The following is an 18,528-nucleotide window of genomic DNA, read 5'->3' as shown; positions in this document are numbered from 1 at the left end:
TCCTGAGCAAGGAGAGAGCACGTCGTATTGAAAATAAATGAGGGAGGTGTGTTCGTCACTTCGCAGCTAAATTGCACGAACTTCTCTGTATTGCTGGGTGTAAGAGCAGGCTGAGGTGGGCTGCTAGGACACTCTCATCTGCCATGCAGGTTCCTGTGCACTTAGGCAGGGGTTTTTGTGGAGCCCAAGGCTGTTATGAGTTATAGTCACCAAGCTACTAGGAAAGAAAAATGTTATTTTGCTCAAAATAGAGGGCGTCAGGTTGACTTCTGTTCCTACACTCTATTGCTGCAAGTTCAGATGATGTTTGTCAGTTTGAGAATTGCATATTCCCGAGTGTCAGGAGCAGCGATAGAAATTCTCAGACGTATTCTCTCACCTTCTTGTAAATCTGAGAGAAGCTCCCTTTTCCTGATGGAGGAAACCAGGTAAAAGTTAGTGTGGAGGGCTTGTTTCAGGGCTTAAATATTTTGGAAAATGCAGAAATTTGATGTACAACTCAACAGCTGTTCTGGTTCACAGTGTGTTAATTTTTGTGGTTTGTCATTGCTACTGATATTGGCGATAGCTTAACCTTTTGGAACAGTATGGGAAAAATAGTATAGAAGAGACAGTTGAGGTTGAAGAATCAAATATTGGAAACTTTTGTCTTTCGAAAACTTGTCTCCAAACCTGCAATGACAGACACATGCACAAAGTCAGAGAACTGCAGGTATGAAGTAGGAGCTGGATGTTCTCTGTATTCTCTATATTTTTACATTCATAAGGAAAATGTCCCAGTATCCATATGTGAATTAAGTCCCAGCCTAAATTAGAGGTATGTGAGCTCTGGTAGCAACGCTGCACTGCTTCAGTTTGGAGCACATGCTGCATGGGCTGGGTCTAAAGCGCTCTGAGCTGTTCTGCTATTATAATACCATGTCTGATGTGACACTAACTGATCCTGTAGGGTTTATAGGGGATTACAGGATAGAAAACCCTGCAAGGGGGCCATATTCACAGTGAGAAGTCCCATCAAATAGTGGTTGAACTGCCAACGAAATTAAAAAGAAATGTTTCCCTGTGTGTTTTAGGTTGAAATCCTGGAGCAATCACACAACGTAACAGTTGGTTACTACGTTACACGGGGGAGACTGGTTTTTATACCGGCTGCTGTAATTGAAAGGCTTCTTGCGTATGGTATTAGCAACGCCACAGCAGACATAAAGCAGCACGTACCACATCTCCAGTCTGTGGCGGCCCTGGCCTTGCCGTGGAAGCCCCTTCCCGCCTACCACTTCCAGCTGAAAACAGGTGAGCGAGGTCCTGCCCACCCGGGGTTATGTGGTAACCTGTGTGTTGCTTATATATGGTATATATATTTTTTTTTTCTTTATATTTTTTATTTCTGGACCCATTGGATATGACTTATTTCCTAGCAGTCTAGCCCAGGGTCATTGCTTAACCCCTCTGTACCATTACAAGCATCAATGCAGAGCAGTTGCAGTGCAGTATAAGCTGCAAAAGGGCAGAGAATGCTGTGCAACAGCATATTCAATTGTAAAAAAGATTTCTTATGCGTCCTTCATGTTTATAGACACATACTAACTGGGTAATTGCAATAAGTATATTTTTTTCATAGCATTAACAGAATGAGAATCAATATTATGATTGATTATATCTTGTAAAAGCCAATGACCTGAAAGATTTAAGAGTATAACTTGTGTTTTAGAATGATTTCACTTACTGCCTGGCTCTGAGTAAGTATTTGACCAGTAAACTGCTCGTATGATCTTATGTATCACAGCAGAAACAATTTCCATTTGTTTGTGGAGAGTATCAGCTCTAATAAAGCAATTTATTTTTTATCTTAATTTAGGCTGGTTTAGAATGGCGCTTAAATGACACAAACTGATTCTCCGTGCCACTATTTTCACCTGCTTAATTTGCAAATTGGTCATTTTGCTGCCAGACTTTACAGGAGTTATGTGACCAAGAATATTTTGTCCACATACAAATAAGTTGTTCCTTTTCCAGAGCTGCAGTTTGTGGGTCAAACAGACAATATACAGTCATGCAAGTTTGTTCAGACCATGGAGCAACGATTACAGAGAGCATTTCAGGATGCTGAAAGAAAGGTCTTAAATACCAGCAACAACTTAACAGTTCAGGTACATTGTTGGTGCTTTGCCAGTGCCTGTTGCAAAACTCTCTGGGTTATTCTTTCTTATGTGCATGCTTGTATTTCAACATGATATCTCTGATAAGCCACTATGGAATTAAGTTTATGCTTTCATCTGAAATAAGGGTGTTTTGTTTATTGCAGGAAGACTTTTAAACACATGATTTATAGAAGGCTGTTACTGTTATTTTAATGAATTTGAATTTTACTCTTTGAAGTTAAGTAATTTAACTGTAATTCAAATAAAATTACATAAAATATTCTTGAAAAATGCATATTTTTCCTGCATATGTTATTTTGATACATTATTTGCTTTCAGTGAGGCTATTCAGGTATAAAGACAGTGACATGCATAGCTGTTTGTAAGATCTGAACTATTAAAATATATAGATGTTGTGCTGTGTGTGTTTTTCTGTTTTGGTATGTTTTTTTTTTGGTGTGTATGTTCCAGTTCTATACAGATCCAAAATCACTGTTAAGGGCCTGATTTTTGCAGACCTTTATATGTATAGTGGGCCAACACCCTTATGCTCTGTGCAATACTTCAGGAATAAAGAAGTTATCCTCAGGGTGATATTATGATATGTATTTGAGTTAACATAAAACTCTATGTATAGACCTGTGCTCCTCAGAATATTTTGTATGTGGCTTACCAGAAGGAGAATATTGGTCATCAGGGCTCTGCTTAGTTACTTTGGCATTGCCTCTTGTGAGCTTGTGCTCAAACTGGAGGAGCTCAAAGGGGCAGAAAACTGCATGACAAGAGGTGACCTACTGCAGTAGGTAAAGTGATTATTAAGCTTTTCAATAGCTGTGTCTGTGACGCTGCAAGGAACTTCATGGTGTCTAATTTGCTCAGGCAGAAATGCTAGATCTTACAAAGCATCTAGGCAATTTTGTAAAGAGCTCTACAAGAAGGTAGTAGTTGTGGTTTTTGTGGGCATTGCCAACTTAGGAAGTGATGGAATGAAGGTCTTGGAGGTAAGATATAAACAGAAGGAAGGGGCTCAAGGGTGTGATCTTCATGATAATTTGTTCTGAAATTATTTTGGTACCTTGCAAAGGACTATATCAGTGCAACAGGAAATAATATGAGAGTTTTAGATGAATTACAAATGGAGGGCAAGTTCTGGAGCAGATGGAACCGATTCAGAAAAGGCGTTGCTGCACTGCAAGAGTAGAGGGAAGGACAGCAAGATGGGTAAAAGGCATGAAACAACTTCCACACAAAGAGAAATTAAATTTGCTGTGGCTCTCCAACCACAAGTGGTGTAGTGAATCAGGAGTGATTGTATGGAGTTTCCCATAACAGAACTACTCAGGTTTAAATAAAAAGAAGAATCCTTTCACACAGTGGGTAATAAAATCTTTAGGATTTCCAGAGTTAACTGGAAAAAAGCAATTGGCTAAACTTATAGAACAAGAAGTCATCAAACGTTTTTAAACCCCATCATATCATCTATGGCTCAGGCCATAGCTGTGGTCTAACCTTACACTGTGGAAGAGAGTCCTCTCCTCTTGGCTTGTGCTCATTGTCCAACCATCTGCTCTTGGCTGCTTGTAAGTGGACGTCAGCTAAGCAGACCTTTGGTCTGACCTTGAACTCTTCTTCTGATGCTTTCATTATACCTTATTTTATGTTTTTACTTAGTGATCCAAATAATAAAAATGGGGTATTTAAATAACATTCCTGAATGCTGTTGGTTCTACCTATAGCATCAGTTGCCAAAAAACATCCCTCTTGTCCTATGGCATGAGACTTCTGAGAAAACATATTTTTTCCATTCCTGCCCCACCTTTGCCTCTCTGCTTCCCGCAGAAAACTGGTGTTTAAGGATCTGATCCAGCAGTTGCTAAATAGAATTTGTCCTTAAATGCAGTCATTTGGGCTCAGAAAGATTTGGGCTCAGAAAGAGACTGTCAAAGAGCTGAAGTGGGGATGACAGCAGGTAATCGTATGATGCCAGGAACAGAAGAGACATGATATCCCTTTATTTCATATGGAAAAGGCATATGTCTAGAAAACTGCACTAGGAAGGCAGAAAGAGAGCAAGACATACAGGCCTAATTCTTCTGCATCAAACATTGGACAGTTTTGTTGATAAGCATCCTCTTCCTCACCTTACATTTCCTGGTAAAATCAGGGAAAAGTATTTGCAGCCCACTTTTTTCTGCCTACTGCTGCCCTCCAGTAACTCTGTGTGATGAGGTAGGAATTAAAGTATCAGACAAGTAAAGTTTTACACAATCATGTTAAGTGAGCTGTATATAATTCATCGCTTGAGCTAACATTTCTCTAGTTTGATTGGTTTTTTCGTTGTGTTTTAAACTGAGATGAAACACAGCTACAACTTATTTCTTTACCTTTGTTTCAGATTTTGAACACCTCCAATGTCTCCCAAGCTGTCACTCTGTTTTATGTAGTGAACAATCAAAGCACAACTCTAAATGGCACTATTTCCAGCAACCTTCTTAATCAACTGTCAGCTGAGCTGGTGGGTTTCTACCTGACCTACCCACCTCTCACCATTGCAGAATGTAAGTACGTGCTTCCCAGCACACAGCTCAAGATTAACCAGTACTGGACTTCTGTTTTGCAAGTGCCATAAGCTTTGTTGTCAAGCTCACAGATTGTAGCTGTGTTTGCTGATTACTTTTGAACTTTTTTAAAATGGGTGGGATTAGGTGGGTGGGATTTCTGGTTTCAGTGTTTGCTTTGGCTGCTAGACACACTGGCAGATAGTTGAGAAAAATGCATGTATGCTGTCATAAATGAAAAAAAGGCATGTGCCAGGTTCCAAATAAACTAAATTTGTAGTTTTATATAAAACAAAACACAGAACGTGCCCAGTTCTCCATTTTAGGAAAACCTAGTGCAGCACGTGAAGTTCATCTTCAGCATAGCCCTTTACTCCAGTGGAAGACTCAGCATTTGCTGAACTTGGCCCTCAGTTTAAAATGTGGTCTAAGAACTTTAGCGTCAATAATTTGCTTGAGTTCCAATTGTTTTGAGGAGTCAGAGGTACAGAGAGTGAGAGAAAGCTGTGTGTCTGAGCAGTCTATGTGACATGTATGCTCTCTGACTGCATGGTAATTTTTTTATTATGGGGATTTCTGTTTAATCTGCTTGTTAAACTTGGTATGTGACATTAAGCTCACTGTGGAGCTGGATTATCTCTTCACTGAAGATCAGTGTTCACTGAAAGTGAGAGGAGATTTGGACATGGTAGGTACATCGATACATAGTGATGGACTCTGGTTAAGGAAGAACAGGTTTCAGCTGATCTCACTGTATGTTAATCTTCATGAGATGCTTGTTAAATTTGAAATACTGTGCACAAACACCAGTTCTGGTTAAGCTTCTGGTAACTATCAAGCTCATTCATAAGGCTAAACCAGTGATGGAGTAGTTAATAATTTTTCATTTCACAAGAACTGAAATAATTTGGCACTTAAGAATGGAGCCAAATATGTCTTTATGATCAGACTACAGAACTGAGTGGATTTTCAGCTTTAAGCAAAATTATTAATGTGCTTGTTCACTTTCTGATTCTAAGAAAAAGCAGAATCAGGATGCTGGAAAGCAAGCACTGGGGAAAACACAAGTTACCTTTTTTTGTCAATCCATCTTATTTGCAAACAGCCCAGCAGCAGAGCAATTACCTTGTGCTATTCTTCATCAGTTACTTGCACAATGGGTTGTCTGGGGGGTAAATGGTTCAGGAATCACAAGTATTATAGCTCTGGTGATCATGCAAATTCTTGAAAAAGAGAGAGGGTCTGTTCTTGAGACATTACCTGTCTGAATCAGATACTTGCAAACAAATAGGTGAAACTGCCAGATGATGAGCACTGCATTGGTGTGTGCTTTTAAATCAGACCTTCCATCACAGGGTGAGCGATGTCTCAGGGCAGGCCTGCATTTTCATCGGGTCTTTCCACAGGGGAGGTGGAGGGAGGCCAGTGGCAAATGGTGTGCACAGACACCTGGAGAGGGATGTGGACCTTTCATCATCAGACAGGCTCTTTCCTTGCTGTGACTGAGGGGTGAGCCTGTCACAAGAGCGCCCCATGTGGAGGACTCATCTTCATGGGGCATCCAGGAGCTCAAAGACAAAGCCTGAGCTGGTTTTAATGATGGTGACTGCACTTGGCTTGAGCTTTTGGCCTCCCAAATAGGCATGTTGTGTGGGAAAAGGACAATGGTGCTTCTCGCAAAGACGGTACAGGAGTGTGCTTGGTAGACGGGAGCTGTGGAAGGCATTTGTCACACAGTAAGAGTCTCGTGTGGTATTGCGGTTGTCTGCTGATCCCTGCACATGATGAACTGACCTGATAAAGTCTTTAGCTACTAATAGCTTATATTTCATTCTGGAGTTCTTGGTTTTATTCCCCACACAGCAGGTATGCTGTAAGCTCATGAACTTGATGTGCGTGTCATATTTATGGCTTCAGACGGGTAGAGAGTCTTGAGAAAATGTTTACTTTGAGAAGTGTTTGATGCTCATTCATGTGGCAGTGCAGTCGTTTCAGTTTATCAAACAAATATCGCTGCTGTTCTCAGAGCATGTTATTTCCCAGTAGACTCCGGCGGCTCCTCCAGAGCCTCTGCAGTCTGTGATGGAAACGCACAGCGCAGGACACCTCCTCAAAAGCAGTTACTGTGTGTAACCAGATCCTTTACTATGTTTACTGTTCCAAGCCACTTTGGAGTTTATAAATCAAGGTAACTCAATAGCAGTGTATCAACATGCAAAACACGGATATTTTCTGAATTAAGTTCCAAGTATTAATGCTTTCCGTGTTGCATAAATCTATTGGAAGAAATGCTGAGCTGTATAATGAATTAGCAGCATATTGAACTTTACAGCCTAATGCACTTTGGAGACGGAAAAGCTAACAAAGAGCATCAAAATGGCAAGCATCACTTTCTCACGGGTGTAAACACCAATGGTAGTAATTAAATGGTGCACAGTGAGAGAGTGACAATACCACACTTAAGATGTGTTCACAGTTTTGTGAATCTCATTTGTAATTCATGTGGAATGCACTCTGTGATTGGTGGAATCTGATCCTGGTTTATTTTAATATTATTTTAGGTTGAAATGGTGGTCTAGGTTAAGTAAGGATTCAATCACAGCATCACCATAGAATGTCACCTTGTTTTCCCCAGGAGATTACTCACAGAGAGAAAGCAGCAGAAATGTATATAACAGACACATGCACATTGCATATCATTTTCAGTAATGGGCAATCCTTGGCTTTGCCCCAGACAGTGTACCAGCCAATATTTTGGTGACAGGAAATATATGTTCTACTTTGTATGGCAGCGCTTTTGATGTCCTTTTTCAGACAGAAGAGAAATTGTAATCCTGAAAATTATGCCTCTAGGTTTCCTCCTGACCCATAGTTCAATTTTATTTATCGGTGTCTGGTTAACCAAATAGTTTTGGGACATATAAAGTGTAGGATGTTGGAATATTATGACATAATTTCAACTTTTATTTTAAAGCTTTGGAGTATCCAAACCTTGATGTTTCAGAGTCAACTAGAGACTACTGGGTGATAACAGGTACTATTTTATCTCCTTCTCTTCTCTACAGACTTCAGATAATAATTTTTAGTGTGTGATTATATAAACACATTGGTGCAGTAATTTTACAGAAAAATAGTGGCTGCCCAGTGAACCTTCCTGTTACGTTAAACTGGGCAAATGTATTCAAAGCTACTTTGGAGCATTACTGTGATTTGTCATCTTGAATAGAGGTGTCTCCTGTGTCCAACACCAGCCTTAGAATTTGTGCCACTTTAGTTAAATCACTCCTGAGAGTAGCATTATCTTATCAGTTTTAAAACACAAATAGACTTTAAAAAAATTATTTTAATTTTCTAGGACTTGGATTTAAATCTGAAAACAAAAGAGGCTTGTAGACATAATCTAGAAAGAAAGGTGGTGTGTTAAACCAAGGAAGTTCTGATTTGCTGACTCTGGCTGGATCCAGAAATATTTGCATATTTCACCTGAAGAATTAAGCACATAACTTTCTTTTGATGTAAAAGGAGGTGCAGAGAATGCTGTTAGGCTTCAAAATACTTGTTTTACCAGTTATTTCACTGGTATCAGATTCTCATTGACAATCATTTTGACTTTAGAAGTGATAACTGGGCAAGAAAGAGACACTTTTCCCCAGACATCTTTGAGTGACTTGATACCAAAGCCTTTCTAATCAGTTTGTCTATACCTGGAATTGTTTAATGCTCGGGAGAAAAAAAGAAAAGGAGCCTGACATGAAAGAGATTAAATTCTACACTCTGCTTCCAAAAGCTGGTGTGATTCAGTACCTGAGAGAGAGATTTTGAGATTAAAAATAAGTATATGTGAAATTATTATCCTCTGAAGGGAGTGAGCTCCCCCCCTTTGGACTTCACGAACCTGATGTGCCATTTCTGACCTTTGTGCACTTTCTATAGTGGAGTGTTATTGGTATTACAATGGAAACACCCTTTTCAAAAATCTCATGGTGATCCCAAAAGATTTTTTTTAAATACTATTGAAAGCCCATACATTTGTATGAGCTAAATTAGCACACAATATCACTTATTTGAACTTCATGTAAATTCAGTGTCTTTTAATTTTACATTAATTTTTATTTAGGAAATGTTTATTAGCTTTGAGTGCTCTCATACATGTAGTGTTTTGTTTCAAACAGACTTGTACAAAATTCTGACTTCAGATTTCAAAACTACTGGATGAAAACCTGTTATTTAGTTAACAGGTGCATCTGGTGATAAGTATAAAAACAGACAACTTTGATAGTTTTTTACTTTCTATGTTGAAGATCATAGATTAGGTGCTTCCGAGAGCCATTTTGGTAAACCGAAGGCATAAGAAAATTTTGGGAGGGTTTTATTCTCTGAAACATGGTTGACATTATCTGAGAAGAACCGTGCAGGGGCTGAACTAGAAGCATGTTATAAACCATTGGGAATTACTGAGCGGGGGGTTAACAGCGTCCAGTTATTTTCCTTTTAAGCTAGTTAGTATACCCCTGTCCCAAACTGTCTTGCAGACCACATTACTTACTTAATCTGTCTATCTAAAATGTGCTGATCTGTGATTTTTCTCCATTCCCACAGTTATTCAAGGGGTTGATATTGCATTACTGGGGCTGAACAACCAGAGCTTTGCAAGACTAATGGAGCAGCGTTTGGCCCCACTCTTCATGATGTCTCATCAGCAAGGACGACGGTTCAGACGTGCCACCACTGTGGGCAGCTACACTGTGCAGGTGGTCAACGCGACATCGGTTGCACCTAGATATGTGTTGAAAAAAGGGATTTGTTTGCATGTGTCCTGCCTCAGTTGTCTGCAGAACTGTGTAAATGGGTTGAGATTTTCTATCTTTTTATTTTGTTGTTGTTAAAACCCCAGCAGTGAGTGCAAAATGCGTGGCATTACTAATGGGTTTATTTTTCTGAAGTCACCCATGTTTGTCTGCCTCTCATCTTAGGTAATTAGTGTTAATAAATATTTTCTCTTTGGTTGCTAAGTTGATGAGGTCAATGTATATATTTCAATGTACTCAGCATAATGAAGATTTCTGGGGCTTTGTTCTTAAATTAAAAGAAGTTTCTTAGCTCTTTCACTATTCAGTTAACTTACTAAAGCTAGAACTTGTTTTTTCTTTTTGTTGGAAAACGTGTGTACAGGGTTAGTCATCAAACCATGTGGCCACATATCACATTATGAAGTAGAGATTTCAGTCCTGAGTAATTTATTAATCATCTTTCTCTTATTTGCCAACACTTCCCATTCAGTTTTTTAAAATGATCTTATTTTGTTTCTCACTAATTTAGCCAACTGATGCCAGTTATTGGGTGTTCAAAGAGGATCTGTCTTCAAAAATTGCACAAGAACTTATTGACCTTTTTTTTTCAATTACATGATGATTTTCACGAATTGTTTGTTGTGAGATATAAAACCAAATTGCTAGTTTTCTCATTTGCCCACAATTCTTTGTGTTTTCCCACTGAAAGAATTTAAAACAAGAAATGTGCTTTTACTTGTCAAAAGTGTGAACCTTTGTAAAATTTTCCATGAGAACTTGACATATCTTACTCTATAACATAATACACAAAACTCCTTTTGCATCTCATCATTAGAGGTATTTGACACTTCATCTACTCTTGGGAAAGATGGAGGTACAATGTAAAAATTCTGCTAGTGTTCTGCAGAACTAAATGGTAAAAACGTGGTTCTCTTTATTGTCAGCCTGGGATCAAAAACAATGAGTATACAGGCAAAATGTGAGAGAATTTTTCAACTGCAATATGCCAGCAAAGTATGATTTTCAATTTTGAGAGATTTTAAGAATTCCCTCTTTACAGAGAACTGTAATGTCCAAACATTTGATCCTCTCCTCATTTTTACTGCACGCTTTTCTTAGTATAGGTTTTTACCTTAGGATTACGTTTAAAAATTATTAAGAAAGCAGTCAGTCCTCACTAATCTTAATAGCCTAGGCTATGAAGAGAGGAAGCCCTGATCCTGTAAGAATATTTGCATGGAGCTTATGCTTGTATAGGGTCTTGAAGGAGCTCCCTCTGTGCACAGCCTTCAAGTAGCTTCTGATACATTGTATAATAGTATAATACAAACAGATCTTATTTCTCTTTCTCTCTTTTTTTTTTTTTTATTTTGCTGAAAGATGGTAAAAATCCAGCGCATTCCAGGACCCAAGGAGCCAGCTGAACTGACATACTATACATTATACAACGGGAAACCTTTGCTGGGCACTGCAGCTGCCAAAATTTTGAGTACTGTTGACTCCCAGCGGATGGCCTTGACACTGGGTTATGTTATTCAAGTTCAAGCTGATCGTAAGAGTTGATTTTTAAAAATTTTTTTTAAATCTCTGCTTTATTTATTTATAGTATTTATTTGTTTGTTTGTTTGTGAGAACACCAGTGTGGGTGTGGGAATCCTCCATTGATCACACAGGGAAATTTCTGCTGGACTTTTGAGCAGCTGCTAAAGTCAGGCTGCTCTTTTTCATATGGAAGACAGATTAATCTTTTATCATAGAAAATCAAAGCTATATACCAACTTTTATTTAGCCAATCACTGTAAACTCTATTGTACAACTAATTTTGCACATAGAGTTCTATGAGCTGAACAACTTCATGGAACTGTAAAGTCAGAATTAATTCTGATGCTAACAAAACCATGGCACCACAGGCTAATGACTGATGGGGCTAAATTGCCATTCAAATAACTTGACCTAAAGTAAAATGGAACTGTATGTAGGGACTATCAAGATGTCCCATATTTTTGACTTGTTCATAATAACATATATTCTTTCTATATTGAAGGGTTATATTTTAAAAATAATTATTTTCACCAAGAACCATGTGATTGTTAAAGCTATTGTTTAGACACAAATCAGAAAAGTTGTGCAGAACTACTGATGTGTATGGACACTTTTCAGATTCAAGATATGGTAGAATAACACGGCCAAAAAAGTAATCCATTCTTGAAAAATAAAGTGGTTTTGAAGAAGTGGTTTTGAATTTCTCAGTTTTGAGATTTTCGCAGTTTGAATTGTGTCAGTTACTGACTGTGGGCACAGGTTGGTTTGTGTTGTTGTTGTTTGTTTGTTTGTATTCCTGTATAGTTGACCTACGGTCATAAACCTGTCTGTGGTGGAGCTTGGAGGGTTTTTTGTGCAATAACAGCTTACTGTATGAATTTATGCCTTTAGCTAACTGAATCTCTCCACTTTGCTTAGGTATTTATCCAGATGGAATAAAAATTATGTGGTGGGTTTCAGTACTGGATCTACTCACCGGCTAAACAGCATATAAAATGGGACTCCCTGGTGACATTGTTTCTGCCTGAAAGAGCAGTGATATTGAAATAATTACATGTAATAGTGACAGAAAAAGAAGGAACCACTGTAATAAGTAATTTACATATCATCCCATAAACATATGACTGAGTTAGAAGACTAAAGTATGATGCCATTTTCAGAGACTGCACTACATACTGTACCTGTGCCTTGATCTGATCCTGGTGTGTTTCTGACCTTAACTGGACTGAAGCCAGGGAACTCCATTCCTGCTTCCACAAAGCCCAGCATTTAAATTCTGAACAACTTTGTTTTCCATGATAATATTTCGTTAATGTAATTTTTACCAAAGCAGCTATAGATAACATACAGCAATTCTGAGCTCTTTGTGCTGCTTTGTGATTTATATGAGTATTTAGGTAATTATGTGAAACCTCTTGCTCATGATTTAACTTTGTACTTCCATGGTCTCATAAGGCAGCCTTATTCATCTGTAGATTTTCATACAAGTCAAATAAGCACAGACTATTGTAAGAAGAGAATATACAGAAATTGAAATTATGACCCCAGGTAACTGAGATTCAGAATCTAGAGTGTTTGAAATGTAGGAGATAGTTCTATCTTTATACCTTATTACAGAATAAAATAATTTCTTTCATTCTGGACATAGTATTTGTAGGCTGTCTTTGTATTCCCAAAGAAAATAATTTGTGTGCGCTTAATTTTTACTCATTATAACTTCCCTCTTAGGTGAATAAAAAGTTCTGTACCAAAATGCAGTAAGAAAAGACGTCTGCCCTCAGGAACTCATAGTCTGGTTAGACAAGACAGACGAATAATAAAAAAAATACGGATGTTCCTGTTTTATAAGCAAGGGACTCAGTTGTAGCAAAATGAAAGGCTTGCTTCAAAATCCACTGAAGTCTTATTCTGTTGAATGAACTGTGGATTGACTTAATCAAGGTCACATTGGAAGCTGGTAATTGAATTAAAGATATAAACCAGGATTCCTAAGTGTCTGTCTTAGTAGCCATAAGGTCACCTAGAAAGAATAATTATGATTTATCACCAATTGTTTGCTGCTTCCACAACAGCAGTCTATAATTTAAAATTACTGTTATCTGATAAAATTCAGATACACTTTCCTTCTCCACAGCACTTTAACTCACAGACTATGTATTCAGAGTCAGTAAGTTAGAATTATGCAAGTGCAGAAGATACGTACCTAATAGTGATGTTCCTACATCACCCAACAAACTACATTGCCCTTGCAAAAAGTTGTAGGTCTACAAAGTAATGAGACTCAAGCAGACTTTCAGCTGGCTCTCATAACCGCTGCTGAACAAGACGGTACGTGTTTGAAGTCTGATTCTAAGAGATGCTGAGTGCCTCTGACAGCTAATAAGCTCAATGACATTTGAAAGCACTAGTCCCCTGGGAAATAGGAAAGGCTGCTTTACGCTGGGATTCTCGCAGTTGCCTGTCCACGTCAGCAACCAGTGGCGTAGGAAAATAAATAGATATAGCATAAGGAAGCCCACAAAATATTTCACTAAACCAAAATTCAGCATTATGAGATTATGTGGTGTATTTTTTCTAGAAAGAAATGGAATGAGAGAACTAGGGATTTGTCACAGAAAGATCTCTTATGTATGTACAAGTTGAAGATTCATATGAGGAGACTTTATTCTGATCAAATGGAAACTGAAAGCTTTTGGCACCACTGCATTTCTGAAATGTACCCTTTTCCTAGTGCCCTTATTAATACATCTGCAAGTAGCTCTTTCCAACCTCATATTTCCCCTCCTTCAGAAATGATGGATTTATTTTGTCCTTAACTATGATAAAGTATTTCTAGAGCAGAAGAGAAGTGTTTTCTTATTGCTCTATATTAATATCAATAATAATGATTAGCATGCTTAACTTCATTGTTTTTGAAAGCTCTGCCAGTTTTCTCTTGCTGCTGACATCAGGTGTGGACTCCATGTGTATACTTCTAACACATATGTTGCCTTATTGTAAGCTGTTTTGGTGTTTGAAAAATTCAGGATGTATCACTTGCACCTTGTTTGTTTATTCTATAAATGAGCCATTGGAGTGATATCTAACATGGTATCTAGCTTGACTTCGGTGTTGATGGCTGCTTTTGTAGCTGGCTATAAATATTTTGCAGCTGACTATAATAAGTAAGAGAATAGAGCCCAGGGATTTGTGAATTGAACAGTGTTGCTGATTCATTTTTTTCACTTAAGGAATATGAAGGTATAACTAAATTACTAACATCCTTTGATACTCATTGTTATATTGAGACAGTTGAAGACTGTGTTGGAAGCAATTTAAATTTTGTCTTTGCACAGTAAAACTTATAAATGTTGGTTTGCAATTTTCTGTAGCTGTGGTGAAGAACCCCCCAAACAACCTGTGGATCATTGCAGCGGTGCTGGCTCCCATTGCTGTGGTTACAGTCATCATCATCATCATCACAGCGGTTCTCTGCAGAAAGAACAAGAACGACTTCAAACCAGACACCATGATGAACCTGCCTCAGAGAGCTAAAGTGAGTGACCCATCTCCAGACCCAAGACATTCATTTGCTTTCTGAGGTTTTAACTGTGTTTCTCTGCTAGATGTAGTTGAAGGATGTTTGGAATTGAAATAGTTATTATTCACAGGCTGGATCTTCACGCTTCTTCTTTGTCCTTGATACCACTGGTCACAGCAATTACCTTTCTGTTTTACTTAGGGCTCATCAGCTTCCTTTGCAGCTCATCCCTTGCCACGTAGGTAGCAGTGACTGAAAAACCATTACACAATCATGTAAGGCACTGAGCCATTAGGGCTGAGTAGGATTTACTCAGGGTAGTTGTTTCCTTCATGAAGTTGGGGAAAGGGACTATCACCTTTAGGTCTTGCCAGCAGCACATCTCCTGTAGGACCTCATTCTGAAACCCACAGCCTGAGCTGCTCCTACCTGCTCCAGGTGTCCATGGCTGAAGCTCTGGGCTTTGGCAGCGGTTCAGACCTGGTCCAAACCAGAAGTTCTTAACCCAGCTGCTAATGCAGAAAATACATTATTTTATTTTTTTTCAGAAAATTTCTCCCACTGCTATTTTTCTTTTAGAGATTTTGAACTTTCTAATTTATTTGTGGATGTTGTTCACTGGGCTCAAACAATTATATTTTCCTTGAAGTTACTAACCCATATCAGTTACAAGTTGTTGTTTTTTTTTTTTCCTCAAATCAAGTGTTTCCAGTTTCCTTCTCTGTCTCTAACAGAAAAATGCCACAGAATACTGATTTGTTTCCATAGCGAAAAAAGTCTGTGATAAGAGGAACAAAAGTCTTTTAGAAAACCCTAGGTCTAATGTAACAAGACTAGGCCTAATGTAACAGGAACTTAATACAGAAACAATATCTATATAGAGACTGGACTTGAGGCAAAGCGGGATGTCCTTGGTTTGCAAGCTAGGAAAGCAGAATGTTCCACTAAATGAAGAGCGAGCTACGTGACTTTTGCTGTGTAGTAGCACAAAAAGAAAACATGCATGCTCAAGAAATTAGGTCAAGAAGCCAACCAGGCTGCAAAGACCATCAGGGGCCACTAGAGACGCCTGATGAAGACCCTTGAATACCAAAGATGGACTTTTGACAAAGGGCGGGATTATGTAAATAAGTTATGTTTAACGCATGAACTAAATGGTAGAAATAAACGAATGTGCAATTGGTGCGTGTAATAAAACTCCAAGAAGTGCGAGTCATGCGCACACATGACTAGAAGAATGAGCATCCAGCGCGCTGCAATAAAAGTGCTGGCTTTTTAACACTTTCAAAACAGTGTTAAGGAGTCTTTTTGCTGACTTTCTGGTATCATCTGCCTTCCCAATACTGCTATGAAATGGCTCTTAAACAGGGCCACCCAAAGTTAGTTTTCAGCCTATAGAACCCATGTGTAAGTCATACTGTTCCTTCGCCCTTCGAGCTGGCTTTGTTCTTCTCCATTGGCATGGGATTGAAATGATACATTTTTTCTTTCATTTCTTAATGCTGCAGACAGCAGGATTATTGTGATTTCAGCTCTGTTGCTTCTGCTGAAAAATGTAGATTGGAGGGAGAGTTGAAGGAAGGCATGCTGCATATGACAGCTCTTTTCTCCTCATCTGAGGTTAGTTGCAGATGGGTGCAGCTGGTGCCAGCTGGAAAAAAGACATTTGTATCAAAAATGATGTGAAAAGACATTTCCATTTTGTTTCCAGTATGCCCATCTATTTATCTACTGTTATTTGCAAAAGAGAAACAAGCAGAATAACAAACACAAACAAAAATTAATACCACTGCACTGATATCATATATTGGAACCTCTGAAGTGCAAATCATGCTTTATTACAGGCTGTTGCAAATACTATGCACCATTTGATTCTTCTTGTATGTAATCTTAGTTCTAGCTAAGGGACAAAATGAGACTAAATCTGTGCATTGTTTTGAGCTGGACATTGTTATGGGATACTTTACAGCTGAAGAAAGTTGCTATTTGAAAAAAGCCCCACAACACTGCTGGTTGAAGGTACAGCACAGAAAAAAACTTGAAAGTATTTTAGTGTTTTAATCCATAATTGTCATTCCAAAAAGGAAGAGAAAGTTGAATTTTTACTTCTCCTGAGAAACCAGTTTCAATCAGGCTGTAAAATATGTGGTCAGGTTGAAATCTATTCAGTGGGATTATGTTTGCATCAGCAGTCAATGTGGTCAGACAGGAGCTGGATGTGCAGAGCAAAACAATTAGTGCTGAGTTCCAAGCATCTGCACTACGCTTGTTTCAGGAGATTTTCCTGCAGACTTGCTCACATTTGCAGCTGGAATGCACGAGTTCACTTCTAGAGTGCATTTCCCCTTTCAGGTATTTTTTGAGACTCCATAAAATTCAATTGAATTCATTATATAAAAAATTAAGCATTTAAAAATGAAAGCTCAATTGATTTCTGCTTAGTTTCACAATGATGGCTCCATCAAAATGGTTCGGCCAGGTCTAGTTTAGGGTATACGCTGCTTTATGGACTGTGGAAGATAAATTCTGCAGCAGGCTTGGGAATAAACTGGTTTTAACATTCCTGATTTCAATGTCTTTACTTAGAATAAGACTAAGACATGAATTTTGGGAAGATAATGAAATAAGGTCATTTTGAAAGGAACAGTTTTAGTTTTGTTTTTTAAATCCAGTGTAAGAAATATCAGGAATAGTGGTAATTACTAAAACTGTAACTGCTACTTGTCATGCAGTTTGGCAATACAAATAGCTGATGAACACATATCTATATCACATTTAAAATGAGTATATTACATTTCATGGCTTAGAAAAGTGCCTGAGACTGCTTGATTAATGCTGAATCTGTTCTGTGGAGTCACAGCAGAGTGATTTTTTTTTTTTTAGTTTAAGCAGCAGCTTCAATATTTTGTTTCTGTGCATCTGAGATTTGGTGTTCAATCACCAGAGCAGCTTTTTGATACCTTCTGCGTACCCAGCAAACTGTATAGAGTAGAAAAGAGACTATTACGGGATACCCGCAACCTTGGGTTTCAGCCGGTTTTGTTTTCAGTGGTGCCGTTTTATGTGTCTGGATTTCAAAAGTCCTGTTTCAAGGGGCTGTCGGAGTGGAGCTGCCTGTTCCTCGCTGCAGCCCGATGGCTCCCGGGGGAGCAGGAGCTGCTGCCGCGTCCCCTGCCAGCAGCTTTGGAAGCGTGAACGCAGCATGGAGGGGTAATGAATGAACGGAACATTTAGCGCTAAATATCCTTCTGTAGCTGGGGGAAGTGATGTAGCAGAACAGCAGGATTGCTGCCTGTGATTGGTAATTTAGGAATGACTTTTATTGTTGTAATAGACTGAAGGCTAAATAAATGAAGTTTAAAAAATGACCTCTCATATGAAGTGCAGTTCGTAGTATCTTCCTTAGGGAGTGTTGCTGTTCTGAATTGCCTTAGCAGTCAGGGACATCTAGACTGAGTTGCAGGGAAAAGGGACTGTTACCATGTTTTTTCAATTGGCTCTCCAGTTGTCAAATTAAAAGAAGTATAAATTTGAATTGGTGAAATTCTGATGGGAATTTATTTTAATGTTCTTTCAATGCTGATTTTAGTTTGAGCAACTGTTTTTACTTTGAGGTTTTGAGTAGATGTTAGCTTTTACCTCTCTTGCTTTCTAAATCACAGCATGCTTTTTTTAAGGCTGTAATCTGATTTGTCACCTTTCTTTTAGAGCAGGAAAGAATAAGCTTTAAGTAAACAAAGATAAGATCTACAGTCTAAGACCCAGAAACAAAAGCAAATACTGCAGGCCATGAGAAAACAACCTCTATCAATTTGATAAAGGGCAGGAAAAAAAAAAGAAGATTAGAGAAACTGTGTACCTGGGTATATATGTAGGGGGGAGGGGACAATCATCCTTTTTTTTTTTTTCTTTTTCTTTTTTTGTGATCATTACAAGGAAAAACGTCCCAGAAACAACTCCCTGGATTCAGTCTGCCC

The 18,528-nt window shown here is 38.4% G+C and overlaps 1 protein-coding gene across 7 annotated transcripts in view; it reads left to right on the top strand.

Annotated features, from left to right (window-relative positions):
- Positions 1 to 18,528, top strand: part of KIAA1549L (KIAA1549 like) — a 131,602-nt gene that overhangs the window by 63,516 nt on the left and 49,558 nt on the right. For all 7 annotated transcript variants that reach the window (XM_065065347.1, XM_065065344.1, XM_065065346.1 and 4 more), the window contains exons 5-11: positions 1,074 to 1,293; positions 2,017 to 2,150; positions 4,537 to 4,699; positions 7,674 to 7,733; positions 9,299 to 9,450; positions 10,870 to 11,041; positions 14,403 to 14,566. In XM_065065347.1, the coding sequence (XP_064921419.1) occupies positions 1,074 to 1,293; positions 2,017 to 2,150; positions 4,537 to 4,699; positions 7,674 to 7,733; positions 9,299 to 9,450; positions 10,870 to 11,041; positions 14,403 to 14,566 (1,065 nt within the window). The remainder of the gene's footprint in view (positions 1 to 1,073; positions 1,294 to 2,016; positions 2,151 to 4,536; positions 4,700 to 7,673; positions 7,734 to 9,298; positions 9,451 to 10,869; positions 11,042 to 14,402; positions 14,567 to 18,528) is intronic.

Source organism: Columba livia, chromosome 5, assembly GCF_036013475.1.
Source record: "Columba livia isolate bColLiv1 breed racing homer chromosome 5, bColLiv1.pat.W.v2, whole genome shotgun sequence".
Taxonomy (NCBI): domain Eukaryota; kingdom Metazoa; phylum Chordata; class Aves; order Columbiformes; family Columbidae; genus Columba; species Columba livia.
Note: the sequence above shows the minus strand (reverse complement) of the source record. Positions and strands in the feature narration are given on the sequence as shown.